Here is a 14,376-nt window from a genome sequence, read left to right on the forward strand (position 1 = left end):
CTGATTGGCTGGAGCGGCCGAGGGAGGAAAATGGCTGCGAATTCTTCGGTAGTCTCGGTGGCAGCGGCCGCCACGGCCGTGCCAGGCGTGTCCACTATCGCGGATTTCTCAGACTTGCGGGAAATTAAAAAGCAGCTGCTGCTCATCGCGGGCCTCACTCGGGAGCGGGGCCTGCTGCACAGCAGCAAATGGTGAGAGGTCGGGGTCGGACGGGGCGGCGCTGGATCTCGGCCTCGGGGGCTCGCGTGGCTGATGCAGTTTGTGTGGTGTTCCAGGTCTGCGGAGTTGGCCTTCTCTCTGCCGGCCTTGCCTTTGTCCGAGCTGCAGCCGCCGCCGCCTCTTACAGAGGTAAGGGCATCGTTACCGTGACGTTCCCGCTAACCGAGGGATGTGGCCCAGGGTACTCGGCGCCCTGTCACTGGAGGGGAGCCAGCTGCTCGCTGGGAGTGATGTAGCACCGACGCCAGCATCTGAATGGGGCCCCACAGGGGAGTTCCTGTGTGGGGGTTGTTTGTGCCTTGGAAAGTAGGTGTAGTCTCCGCTGTTACTGAAGCTGCGGAGAATTGGTAAATGATTATTGCTTAAGATTTCAGCCTTGGGCTGGAGAGATGGCTCAGTGGTTAAGAGCACTGACTGCTTTTCCAGAGATCCTGAGTTCAATTCCCAGCAACTACTTGGTGGCTCACAACCATCTGTAATGGGATCTGATGCCCTCTTCTGGTGTGTCTGAAGATAGCTATAGTACAGTTAGATACATAAAATAAATATTTTTTAAAAACTTAAAAAAAAAAGATTTCCGCCTCGGTGGAGCTGAAGGGATGGCTCAGTGGGTAAGAACCTACCATGTTCCTCTTCCAGAGGACCTCAGTTCGATTTCCAGCACCCTCAGGAGGTGTCTTAAAAGCACTTGTAACTTCAGCTTCATAGGATCCAATACCTTTTTCTGTTCTTGGCAGGCTTCCACACACATACACGCGGCGAACAGATGATATACATGCATGCACGTAAAAACGAAATCTTTTAAACGTTCGTCCTTCTGCTGGAGAGATGGTTCTGTGGCTAGCTTGTACTGTTCTTGCAGAGGACCAGAGTTCAGTTCCTAGTACCCGTGGGAGTTGGGGGTTGTTTGTGACCTGTAACTCCAGCCCTAGGTCAGGGGATCCAGCACTGTCTTTTGACGTCTTCCTCTGCCTTCAACAAGTACGTGCAGAATCTACATGAAGCCACGTACAGATGTGCATAATTAAAAATAAGGTAAATCTTTAAAAAGAGGGAAGGAGAGATGACTCAGCAATTAGCACTCATCGCTCTTCTAGTGGATCTGGGTTTGATTCTTAGCATCCACAGGGGCAGTTAACAATGGCCTGCAAAAAAATTCTGGGGGATCCAATGCCTTCTGGCCTTGCAGGCACCAGATGTGCATGCGATATTCAGACCTGTGTAGGCAAGTCACTCAAACACAGAAAATTAAGACAATAACAAATCCCTTCAAGTCTTTTAGGTTTTGTAGACAACCTGAACAGTGCTAATAAGAAGCAAATAAAAAGTTTTGCCAGGCGGTGGTGGCACACACCTGTAATCCCAGCACTCTGGGAGGCAGAGGCAGGCGCAATTCTGAGTCCAAGGCCAGCCTGGTCTACAGAGTGAGTTCCAGGACAGCCAGGGCTATACAGAGAAACCCTGTCTCGAAAAAACCAAATCCAAAAACAAACAAAAAGTTTCTGCAACAGAGTGAAATCATTGTTTTATACCATTGTTCATCATTGCAAAATTATCAAGAGTATTGATTTGGGCAGACCTGTGTCATATGCCTTTAATCCCAGCACTCTGGTCTTCAGAATGAGTTCCAAGACAGCCAGGGCTATAATAAAGAAACCTTGTCCTGAGAATTAAAAAAAAAAAAAGTTTTGAAGTTCAAATTAGTGACACAGAACAAGTTAACTTCTTGGCCCACAATTTCCACATATCTGTGAAATGGGGATAATAATAGTATCTGTTTTGTGTTGTGGAGAGAACTAAATGGGATAAAAGGTTTACACTGCATAGAAATATACCTGGGCTTGGCAGTCCAGGAGCTGCTTAGGAGGCTGAGGCCAGAGGATGACCTGCTGGAATACTAAGTAAATTAAAACCCAACCTCGTGCAGTTCTTCTGTAGCACGTATGCGGTCCCAAGTTCAACCCTCAGTATCTAAAAAGCAAATACAAAGTAAAAAAGCTGTACCAGTCACACAGGATTCAGTAAAATTAACCATGCTCAATAACAGTGCGCAGAGAGTGCTTGTGACTTGCAAATACATTTTCATCTGTATTTCAGGCTGATAAGACTTTAAGTTTCAACACTAATAACAGTGTTCGCAGGTGAATTTTAAGTTGCAAGCCTTCTGCTGCTGGGTGTGGTGGTGCATGCCTGTAATCATAACACTTGGGATGCTGAGGCAGAAGGATTGCCAGTTGTTTAAAAGCCGGCCTATTGAGTAACCAAGCACTCTGACCCTCCGACCCGCCCCTCAAAGGTGACAGCCTTTTCACATATAAATAGTAAATAGTTTGCAGTTTTCAAAAAAGATTAAACAAGGCAATGAGGGTAAAATAAAGAATTTTTTTAACTTTTGTTTTGTTTTGTTTTGTTTGCTTTTGCTTTATTCCAAACGAGAGTTTTCCTTTGTAACAGCCGTGGCTGTCCCGGAACTTGACTTGTAGACCAGGCTGGCCTCAAACTCAGAAACCCACCTGCCTCTGCCTCTGCCTCTGCCTCCACAGTGCTGGGATTAAAGCACTGGGGTGCCACCACCTCTGGCTGTGCATACATTATTTTTGTGTGACTTTAAATCCCTATGATTTGCATCCGAGTTATTGGCTTGTACTTCTCTGTACTGACTGTCACGGTGCCTGGGCACAGTGACATCCGTAGTAGGATGAAGCTCTGTTGGTGAGTATGCAGAGAACAGTGGCAGTGAGAGGAGCGCAGCAGCTGTCTGCCCTCCAGACGTCAATCACGGATCCCAGGAGAGAGACTGAGAACTCGAGTTGGTCTCCTGGACCACGTGGAGGTAGAGCACTGACTCCTGGCCTCCACAGGCATGCTGAGGCATGTGTGTGCACACACATGAAATAAGTCTAAAACGTGTAGTGTTTAAGAACTCATGTAATACTTGGGGTTTATAGACATTATAGAACCTTGACCATCATTGAATTACTAGGAAGTGTTAGCTATTGGCAAGGTTAATAGCTTTCCATTTGCTATGAAATGTATTGACTTAGTAGCCTCTTGGCTGATTTGTTGAGTATTTGTTTTTATTTTATTTAAGGCCTGTCATGGAAGAAACCTTTAAAACTAATTTAGCCTTGATCTAAAGTTTAGAGTAAACATTAAAACTTTGGGTGGTTTTTTTTTTTTTCCTCTTTTAGGTAGGTTCTGGACCTAGGAACTGGGCTAAGAAAGCACTCTATCACTGAGTTGTATTGGCAGTTCTCTTTTTACTTAAAAAAAAGATTTATTTATGATTTATGTGTGAGAGTGTCTGCATGTATGTGTGTGCAGCACACACGTTCCTGGTGCTTTTGGAAGCCAGCTAACGTCAGAGACCCTGTGAGCTACCTCTCGGGTGCTGGACTCAGAGTCAGGCCCTCTTCAGCTGCAGCCAGTCCTGTAGCTGTTGGACTGTCTCTCCAGCCCTACAGAGTCACACTGAGGAGCTTAAATTTTCTGTCTTCCTGCTTCATCAGGAATCTCAACTGAGAAAATGCTTTCGTAAGATTCAACTGTAAGGCATTTTCTTAATTAGTGATTGATCAGAGAGGGCCCAGCCCACGTGGGCATTTCCCTGCTTTGGGATGGGGGTCGTGAGTCGCATAAGGAAGCAGGTTGAGCAAGCCAGTAAATAGTACCCTTCATGGTCTCTGAACCAGCTCCCGCCTCCAGGTTCCTGCCCTGCCTGAGATCCTGTCCTCGGGGCTTTTGACAATATGGAACTGAGTGAAATAAACCCTTTCCTCTCCAGGTTGCTTTGGTTATGTTGTTTCAGCACAGTAACCTTAAAACACCTGAACTTGCTATGTAGACCAGGCTGTCCTTGAACTCACAGAAATCTGCCTGCTTCAGCCTCGTAAGTGGTGGGATTAAAGTTGTATACCATTATGCTATGTCGTGATCTGAAGATGAAGGGAGGTGGTTCTCTCCTTCTACCGTGTGGATTCTGGGTGTCCAACTCGGGATTCCAGGGTGGTGACAGGCTCCTTTTCCCTCTGAGCCATCTTGCTGATCCCGAATACAAACTCAAGCCATATAATCCAAGTAGTAAAACTCTGAGTTACAAAGGTTTGTATATATGACGAGTTAATGCTTATATTTTACGTATGTTGTTTTAGGGTTTCCATTGCTGTGGACACCATGACCAAGGCCAAAGGACAGCATTTAATTGGGGCTGGCTTACAGTTGCTGAGGTTCAGTTCATTATCATCTTGGCAGGAAGCATGGCAGTGTCCAGGCAGACATGGTGCTAGAGAAGGGGCTGAGAGTTCTACATCTTGATCTGAGGGCAGCGAGGAGGAGGCTGTCTTCCAGACAGCTAGGAGGAGGGTGTCAATGCCCACTTCTACAGTGACACACTTCCTCCAACAATGCCACACCCGCTCCAAGAAGGCCACACCTCCTAATAGTGCCACTCTCTGAGCCAAGCACATTCAGACCACTACATATGTTTGTATAGTTTGTTTGGTAGTGTTTGCTGGTCTCACCGTAATACATTGAGCAGATTGGCCTTGGCCTTTAAATGACCCTCCTTTCCTGCCTACCGAGTGCTGAGATTAGAGGCACCTTACCCAGCTTGGGTGAATTGCACCATACTTCATGTATAATCTTCTTTATTCACTTATTGTATATGTATGTGTGTGCACACATGCCATGTCACATATGTTGAGGTCAGAGGAGAGCCTACAGGAGTTAATTCTCTCCATCTGCCTTGTGGGGCCTGGAAATTGACTCAGGTTTTCCGGCTTGGCTTGGTGGCAAGTGTCTTACCTTCTGACCCATCCTGCTGGCCCCAGCAAACTTGTGTGTGGCCTGTGTGTGCCAGGCAGGGGTACTCACCACTACAGTATGGGCATGCCCTTGTTTCCCTCTCCCTGCCTCTTCCCTTTCTCCTCCTCTTGTCTTCCTCACCCCTTCCTTCTCTTTTGAGACAGGGCCTCTTGTTGCCCAGACTGGCCTCAAACTGGCTTCACACAAACCCTGAGGAGAGCTTTGAATTCATCCTCCTGCTTCTACCACCTGTTAGGATTTTAGACATGCATGTGGGTGCTGGGGTAGTCCTGGCTCTCCTGAGTCTCACTCTCTAGACCAGGCTTGGTTTGAATTCACAGAGATCTGCCTACCTCTGACTCCCAACTGCTGGGATCACCAGGCCCCACTTTTTATTTTGGGGAAAAAAAAAAAAAACTTTGGAAAAAAAGTTGTTTGGCATTACATGTAATATATTTACTTAAAATATTGTATAAACCTGGCGAAGGTGGCGCACGCCTTTAATCCTAGCACTTGGGAGGCAAAGGCAGGTGGATTTCTGAATTTGAGGCCAGCCTGGTCTACAGAGTGAGTTCCAGGACATCCAGGGCTACACAGAGAAACCCTGTCTTGGAAAAAAACAAATATATATATATATATATATATATATATATATATATAGTATAAATGCGTGTATACATTTTGGGGAGGAAAAGTAATCATTCTTTCCTGTATCTCAACATTAATGAATATGCTTTCTCTAGGTGAGCTTTGGCTGTCTGAGACCTAATCACTCGCATGACCTGTTTCTTGTAGGAGGACGCGCAGGATGTGGACGCTTACACCCTGGCCAAGGCCTACTTTGATGTTAAAGAGTATGACCGGGCAGCGCATTTCCTTCATGGCTGCAATAGCAAGAAAGCCTATTTCCTGTACATGTATTCCCGATACCTGGTGAGGCCCGCTTAAGGTCGTTCTGCTTTCGGTGAAGCATCTATATTTAGGAAAGTTTTTAATTAAAAAGAAACACACACACACACACATATATATATATATATATATATATATATATATATATATATAAATAAAAATAAATAATGTTTTACCTGCATGTATGTGTGTTTACCATAGGTGGGCCTAGTACCAGCAGAGGCCTGTTGTACCAGCAGGAGGGCGTTGGATCCCCTGAAACAGGAGTTTCAAATGGTTCTGAGCTGCCATGTGGGAGCTAGGATCTGAACCTGGGTCATCTGGGGGAGCGGCCAGTGCTGTTGACCACTGAGCCATTTCTTCAGCCTTGAAGAAGATTACTTTTTACATATCTAGGCAGTGATTCACCAAGCGAATGTACAGAATATTTATACTGTAGAAATAAAAACAATGATGCCAGGCCTAGCAGCACACACCTTTAATTTTGATTTTTGTGAGGTCAAGGCTAATATGGTCTACATAGTGAATTTCTAGCCAGCTAAGGCTCCACAAAGACCTTTTCTCAATCAATCAATCAGTCAGTCAATCAATCAATCAGTCAAAGAGGAGGAGGAGGAAGAGCCAGTTGCCGCTGCAGGGTTTGATTTTGAGTTAGGGTTCTACCTCTAGCTAGCCTGGACCTCACTATGTCACTGTATAGACCCAAGACGGCCTCACATTTGCTGGGATCCTCACCTCTCTGCATCTAGAGCATGGAAATTACAGGCATCACCACACCTTGTCAGTTCTCCAATATATATAATTTCTTTTTAGTTAAAAATGCAAGGCTGTAATAGTAGGAACCTTTAATCCCAGGACTTTGAGGCAGATGCAAGTGAACCTTTGAGAGTTCAAGGCTAGCCTGGTCTACAGAGTGAGTTCTAGGACAGCCAGGGCTACATAGAGAACACTGTCTTGAAAAACAAAAACAAAAACAAACAAAAAAACAAACAAGAAAAAAAAGGAAGAGAGCATGGGTAGGAAATTACCAACAGGGTGGCTCTTTGCTTTGGGTCCATGAGGTGCTTTATGAGGCAGTGTTGGAGAACTGACAAGGTGTGGTGGTGATGCCTGTAATTTCCATGCTCTAGATGCAGAGAGGTGAGGATCCCAGCAAGTGTGAGGCCATCTTGGGTCTATACAGTGACATAGTCAGGTCCAGGCTAGCTAGAGGTAGAACCCTAACTCAAAATCAAACCCTGAACGCAGGGCATGGCTATGCACACTTAGAATCCTAGCACTAGGGATCTTTTTTTTTTATTCGATATAATTAGCACTAGGGATCTTAAGGCCAAAGGAATAAGAGTTTGAAACCAGTTTGGGCTGCATAATATGACCCTGTCTCACTAAAAATAAAAAAGGACCCTCCCTAAAAGATAGAAGTGAGTTGAAAAGCGCCAGTTGATTTACAGTTTATGAACTCATTTATCACTTAACTTGTAGTGTGTTTATTATTTTATTTCATGGCTGTTAACATTTTTAATATAAAGAACAATGCAGCCTTTTTAGCAGCATACACTGTAATCTCAGCACTTAAAGGCAGAGGCAGGAGTATTTCTCTTAAGTTCAAACCCATGGCGATGGTAGTGAGGCCCTATCTCAGGTTAACTAAATAAATAGAGTGCGTCAGCAAATGCCAGCGGAGACAAATTGATATTATATTCAGAATTGTTCGCTTGCTTGTTTCGGCTGCTGCCCTGGAACCGTTACCCTCCTGCCCGGCTCTCCAGAGGGCCAGGCTTGTCGGCATCCACTACCCCCTGTGGTCTTTCTTGGTTTTTCGGTATATAGTTTGTGCATATAACAGAACTAATTTGGGCACGTTATGGTAGGAAACGAAGCGGCATTTGCTGAAGTTTGGGTGAAAATTTTCCTTAAGGAGAAGGTTCTAGTGTAAATACTTATCTTGAGACAGAGTCTCATGTAGCCCAGGCTGACCCTCAACTTGATATTTAGCCTAAAATGATCTTAAACTCTTCTGCTTCTCATCTTTCTGCCTCCCATGTGCTGGGATTGCACACGTGAGCTCCGATGTCAGTCTGTGCAGTGCTGGGGTCACTGGAAGCTTCGACACGCTCAGCAAGCATGCTTAGCAGCTGAGCGACACTGCGCCCACCCCGGGCTGGCTTTAGTCTTTATTTAATGCTGTACATTTACTGATTTGTTTTTTCTATTTATTTTTGGTGGGAGGTATGTCTGCATATGAAGGACACCTTCAGGGCGGTGGTCTCTCTACCACGTGGATCCCTGGGATTAACACTCTGGACATCAGTCTTGCTGGCAAATAAATCCCTTTACCTGCTGAGCTGTCTCACTGGCTCCTTTTAAATTTTTATTAATTTGCTTATCATTTTGTTTTTTTGAGACAGTTTCTGTGTGCATCTCTGGCTGTCCTGGAACTCACTGTGTAGATTAGGCTGGCCTAGAGTTCACAGAGATCGACCTGCCTCTGCCCAGAGTGTTGAGATTAGTTTGACTCCTTTTTTTTTTTTTTAACCAAACCAAACAAAACAAAAACAACATTCTTCATTTGTGATGTCTGATGTTTCTTGCCCATTTTTTGTACTGTTTTCATAAGCTGACAGGCAGAGTAAGCTGATAGAGCCATGGTAGGCAGCACTCTGCCAGCTAAGCTGCGGTATTCAGCTGCAATATCCATTGCTGACTTTTTACCAGAGACAGCCTTTTTTCTCCACAAAAGTACTTTTACCTGATGCTGCAAAATGATTTTTGTTTGTTTGTTTGTTCTTTGAGACAGGGTTTCTCTGTGTAGACCAGGCTGGCCTTGAACTCAGAAATCTGCCTGCCTCTGCCTCCCAAGTGCTGGGATTACAGGTGTGCGCCACCACCGCCTGGCATGACTTGTGTTTTCTACTCTCACATTCCCCCCACACTTAATCAACACAAGGCATTCTGCTTACAGTAAGAGCCACCAACCCTTCCACATTTATTTCTTAGTAACGACAGGAGCTCATGGACTCTCATATTTTTACATATCTGTAATTCATTACTATATTAAGTGTTTGGTGCTCAATGTATTCCATATTTACTCAGTGGGAATGCCTGAGTGAATGGTTATTTATGAGGTGGACATTGTTTTGCTTAGATGTGAGTGAGCCCTGTAGATAGGATCACGTTGTCTATTTTATAATAAGCCAAACAACAGCAAACACCAACAACAAACACCCAGCCCTATCTGCTGATTTCTTTCTCTGCCCTACAGTCTGGAGAAAAGAAGAAGGATGACGAAACAGTTGACAGCCTAGGTATGTTTTTTCCCCGTCACCTTTAAGACAGAAGAATGTGGCTGCTGCCTAGAGGCCACACAGGCCTGTGCACGGAGAGATCTCGGCCATCTCAGCCCCTGAGTCAGTGAGCTCTTCCTAGGGCTGCGTGGGAATTGGCCTGTGGGTTTCTTGCCCACTTGAAGCATGCTTGCTCTCTGCACCCTAAGGTGGAAAATTGTTTTAATTGAAGCTTTCGATTTGTAAACATTGATAACCTAGGGCTACAGCAGCCGTTGTCTAGTAAATGGATTTTGCGAGGGAGTGGGCCATCTGCAGTTACTAGAGGGTGCAGCATTTCTTGGTTGATGATAACAGAAATGTGTGTGCGTGAGAGAAGGAGAGTGAGCGTCCTTTCCTCTCTCCTAGGACCCCTAGAGAAAGGACAAGTCAAGAACGAGGCTCTCAGAGAACTGAGGGTGGAACTCAGCAGGAAGCACCAAGCCCGGGGGCTTGATGGGTTCGGCCTCTACCTGTGAGTGTACCAGGGATGCGGGGCTTTCTACCACGCGGTTGTCCTTTTGAGCAGAGTTGTCGTCCTCAGGCAGTAACCTCCCTCTTTCCCAGGTATGGGGTGGTGCTTCGGAAACTGGATTTAGTGAAAGAGGCCATTGATGTATTCGTGGAGGCTACTCATGTTTTGCCTTTGCACTGGGGAGCCTGGTTGGAGCTGTGTAACCTGATCACAGACAAAGAGATGGTGAGCTCACGTGGGCTTTGTGGGAGACCCTTTGTAATCTGTGATAATTTGGGACGGAGTGCTACCTCTGTAACCGTTGTTCATAGCTAGCTCTCTGCTGTTAGTATTTTTTTGGAGCAGCCTATACAGCTGACCTGGAACTCACTAGGTAGCTTAGTAAGTTCTTCTGCCTCCATGAACCCTGGGAGTGTAGATATGTACTGTCATGCCTGGCATTTTTTTTTAAAGATATTTGCTTTATTTACATTTCAAATGGTATCCCCATTCCACATTATCCCTCCAAAAACCCCCAATCCCATCCCGCCTCCCCCTGCTCACCTCCCCCCCCCCCAAATTCCTGACCTGCATTCCCCTATTCTGGGGAATTGAGTCTTCATAGCGTGTGTCCTTATCATATGTTGGAGCATCTTCTGGGTATAAGCCCAGGAGTGGTAGAGCTTGGAACTCTGGTAGTGCTATGTCCAATTTTCTGAGGAACCACCTAACTGATTTCCAGAGTGGTTTTACCAGCTTGCAATCCCACCAGCAATGGAGGAGTATTCCTCTTTCTCCACATCCTCTCCAGCATTTGCTGTCCCCTGAGTTTTTGATTCTGGCCATTCTGATGGTGTAAGGTGGAATCTCATGTTTGCTTTGATTTTCATTTCCCTGATGACTAAGGATGTTGAACATTTCTTTAGGTGCTTCTCAGCCATTCAGTATTCCTCAGTTGAGAATTCTTTGTTTAGCTCTGTACCCCCTTTTTTTTTTTTTTTTTTTTTTTGGTTTTTTTTGAGACAGGTTTTCTCTGTGTAGTCCTGGCTGTCCTGGAACTCACTCTGTAGACCAGGCTGGCCTCAAACTCAGAAATCCGCCTGCCTCTGCCTCCCAGAGTGCTGGGATTACAGACGTGCGCCACCACCGCCCGGCTTCTGTACCCCATTTTTTAATAGGGTTATTTGGTTCTCTGGAGTCTAGCTTCTTGAGTTCTTTGTATATATTTGATATTAGCACTCTATCGGATTATTTTTTTTAATTATTAAAAAAATTTGGTTTTAATTTATGTATATGAATGTTTGCCTGTATGAATGTATGCACACCATATGTGTGTCTGGTAGGTACCCAAGTACGTCAGAAAAAGACAACAGAGTCCCTGGAGTTACAGGCAGTCGGGGCCACCATGTGGGCGCTGGGTATTGAAGCCAGGTCTGCTCAAGACACTTTGTTTTCTTTTCCCTGAGATAAATGTTCTTTATGTAGACCATGCTATAGACCCATATCTGCCAGAGGTTCTTCTGCCTGTACCTTCCAAGTGCCAGGATGCCCATCCTCCCTCACTTTCCCTCCTCTCTTCCGTCCTCCCTCTCCCCCTCCCTCCTTTCCCCTCTCTTTCTCTCTCTCTCTCTCTCTCTCTCTCTCTCCTCCCCTCTCTGTTTCTCTGTGTAGCTCTAGCTGTCCTTCAATTTGCTATATAGACCAGGCTGGCCTCAAACTCAGAGACCCTCCTGCCTCTACCTCCCATGCACTGGAGTTAAAGAATGTGTGTATCAGCATACATAGCTCCTCCTCTTTTTTTTTTTTTTTTAAGATGGCTTCTCTGTGTAGGCCAGGCTGGTGTCACATTCATGGCATTTCCCTTGTCTCAGCCCCCTGAGTGCTGGCATTTAAGAAGGAGCCATCTTAAATCACTTTGGCGGGCAGCCATTGAAATAGTTTCTTCTTGTATCTTGTTCTCCGTTGTGTGATGGGATGGACTTTTTTGCTTATAGCATCCTCAAACCAAGCTTGTTTTCCTTGTTCCCAGCCTTACTGTTACTCTTACCCAGAAGGCTTTATTTTTCCCTTCTCTCAGGAAGAGAGAAGGATTATTTAGATTCTAATTATTCTCAAGTTTTGTGTGTGTGTTTTTGTTTGTTTATTTATTTGTATTGTGATTTGTTTTATAAGTCTTTCCCAAGGGGCTGTTCCTGGTTATCCTTGTGAGTCAAACTCAGTGGGATTATCCTGTGTTTTTTTGCAGGTGTTCTAATAAAATTTTAGTGGTAAATCTCTTGAGAAAGTAATGATTTTTCTTTGGTGTCCTTTTGGGAGAAAGGCCAGATTATATTAAGTGTGTCCCTGTCTTCTGGTGCTAGCTGAAGTTCCTGTCTTTGCCCGACACCTGGATGAAAGAGTTCTTCTTGGCTCATATATACACAGAACTGCAGCTGATAGAGGAGGCCCTGCAGAAGTATCAGCGTCTCATCGATGTGGGCTTTGCCAAGAGCTCGTACATTGTTTCCCAGATTGCAGTTGCCTATCACAATATCAGAGGTGAGTGAGTGCGGACAGTGGATGCTGGCAGAGGCCGAGGTGCAGACGCTGGGTTCTAGGCCCTGCTTTCTTTGTGCAGATATCGACAAAGCCCTTTCCATCTTCAATGAGCTGAGGAAACAGGACCCTTACCGGATTGAAAACATGGACACGTTCTCCAATCTCCTCTATGTCAGGGTAATTGGTTTCTCTTGATGAAACTCCTGCATTTAGATAATCATGTTTGCACTAGCTAAAGAAGAGACAACTTCAGGCTCATGTGGCCTTCCTCTTTCCTCCCAGAGCATGAAGTCTGAGTTGAGTTACCTGGCGCACAACCTCTGTGAAATCGATAAATACCGAGTAGAAACGTGCTGTGTAATTGGTGAGAGTTAACTGCTTTTATTGTTTTAAGTTCTATCTCTGTCTTTTTTATTTTATTTTATTTTATTTTATTTTATTTTATTTTATTTTATTTTATTTTATTTTATTCTATTCTATTTTATGACGGTGTCTCTTTCTCCCATGTGGGTCCTGCGGATGAGATTCAGGATATCAGAATGGCAACTTAGCTTCTCTGACCTCTGAGCCTTCTTAGAGGTTTTTTTCTTTTTTTCTTTCTAATTTTAAATTTTATTTGCATGTAAAGATACTTTACCTCCATGCTGTGCCTGGTGTCCTTAGAGGCCAGAGGAGGTAAGGTTGGCACCTTAGAACTGGTGGTTGTGAGCAGCCATATGAGTGCTGGGAATTGAACCCAGGTCCTTTGAAACAGTAGCCTCTACTCTGATCTGAGGAGCTATTTACTCCAGACCCACCGTAGGGTTCTCTGAGTGGGTCTCACCCTAGCCTAGAGTGATGTAAAATCCTTCAGCTCATACTGGCTTCTGACTCACACTGCTTCTTCTTCCTTAGACCCTGAGTGTTAGGACTAGTGATTGGAGCTTCTATGTCTGGCTTGCTTTTTAAATTTTTATTCAAAAAAATGTTTCTCTGTGCTCACAACTAAGTATCTGAGTGCTGGTCTCTGTCCTCAGAGGCCAAAGGCACCGGATCCCTCAGAAGTTGTAGTTAACAGCAGTTCCGAGCCTCATGACATAGGTACTAGGTACTAAGAATCAAACTCGGGTCTCTTGCAAAATCAGTATACACCCCTAGCTGCTGAGACATCTTTCTCTCTCTGTTTGGCTTGCTATTTTGTTTTGTTATGAAACAGTTGTCTCAGCTTCACGTAGCTTCAGCTCCAAATATAACCTGTAGAGGATGACCTTGAACTGCTGATTCTCCTATCACTTTCTATCCCCCACCTTGTATTTCTGTTGCTTGAGCATCTTATTTTTAGAATTTACTGTGTAGCTAAGGATGATTTTGAATTTCTTAGTTTCCTGACTACCTCTCCAGTACTGAGATTACAGGGGAAATCTTTTTTTTTTTTTTTTTTTTTTTTTTTTAAGAGAGACTATTTACAGAGCCCTGGCTGTTTTGGAATTTTGGAATTGACTGTATAGACCAGGCTGCCTAGAACTCATAGACCTGTCTCTGCTTCCTGAATACTGAGATTAAAGACATGTGCCTGGCTAAAATGGGCATAAGATCCTACTGCTTTTTTCTAGGTAAACAGGAAAATTGAGTTTAAACGTAAATAATCAGATATAGAGTATAAACAGTTAATAAAGTTGATTTCTAATAAACTAAAACTTTTTTAAAACATTTGGAGAATTTTTGTTATTGGCTTATGAAAATGGACTCTTTTATTTAACTACTTCAGATTTTCATTATTTTACTTAATAGTGTCTCAAGTTTTCTGTAAGTTAACATAATATATATTGTGCCATCTGTGTTTTGGCTGGCTTATTAGTGTACATATAATTTGTACATAAAGGACATTTTATTTTGTTTCTTTTTGTTGTTGTTGTTTTTGTTTTGTTTGAATCAGGGTTTTTCTGTGTAGCCCTGGCTGTCCTGGAATTCACTCTGTAGACCAGGCTGGCCTCGATCTCAGAAATCCGCCTGCCTCTGCCTCCCAAGTGCTGGGAATACAGGCCTGCACCACCACGGCTGGCGTTGTATTTTGTTTCTTGAGGTAAGGTCTCAACCTATAACCTAGGTTGGCACTGGGAGTTTGGTTCAGTGGTGAAGTGCTTGCCTGGG

General features: G+C 44.4%; 1 protein-coding gene across 1 annotated transcript in view; it reads left to right on the top strand.

Annotated features, from left to right (window-relative positions):
* The window catches only part of Cdc23 (cell division cycle 23), a 20,113-nt gene continuing 5,737 nt past the window's right edge, over positions 1 to 14,376 (top strand). Inside the window, exons 1-9 of the mRNA XM_052155677.1 lie at positions 1 to 191; positions 276 to 348; positions 5,818 to 5,955; positions 9,194 to 9,236; positions 9,624 to 9,729; positions 9,822 to 9,954; positions 12,069 to 12,246; positions 12,326 to 12,423; positions 12,529 to 12,610. Coding sequence (XP_052011637.1) covers positions 31 to 191; positions 276 to 348; positions 5,818 to 5,955; positions 9,194 to 9,236; positions 9,624 to 9,729; positions 9,822 to 9,954; positions 12,069 to 12,246; positions 12,326 to 12,423; positions 12,529 to 12,610 — 1,012 coding nt within the window. The 5' untranslated portion in view covers positions 1 to 30. The remainder of the gene's footprint in view (positions 192 to 275; positions 349 to 5,817; positions 5,956 to 9,193; positions 9,237 to 9,623; positions 9,730 to 9,821; positions 9,955 to 12,068; positions 12,247 to 12,325; positions 12,424 to 12,528; positions 12,611 to 14,376) is intronic.

Source organism: Apodemus sylvaticus, chromosome 13, assembly GCF_947179515.1.
Source record: "Apodemus sylvaticus chromosome 13, mApoSyl1.1, whole genome shotgun sequence".
Taxonomy (NCBI): domain Eukaryota; kingdom Metazoa; phylum Chordata; class Mammalia; order Rodentia; family Muridae; genus Apodemus; species Apodemus sylvaticus.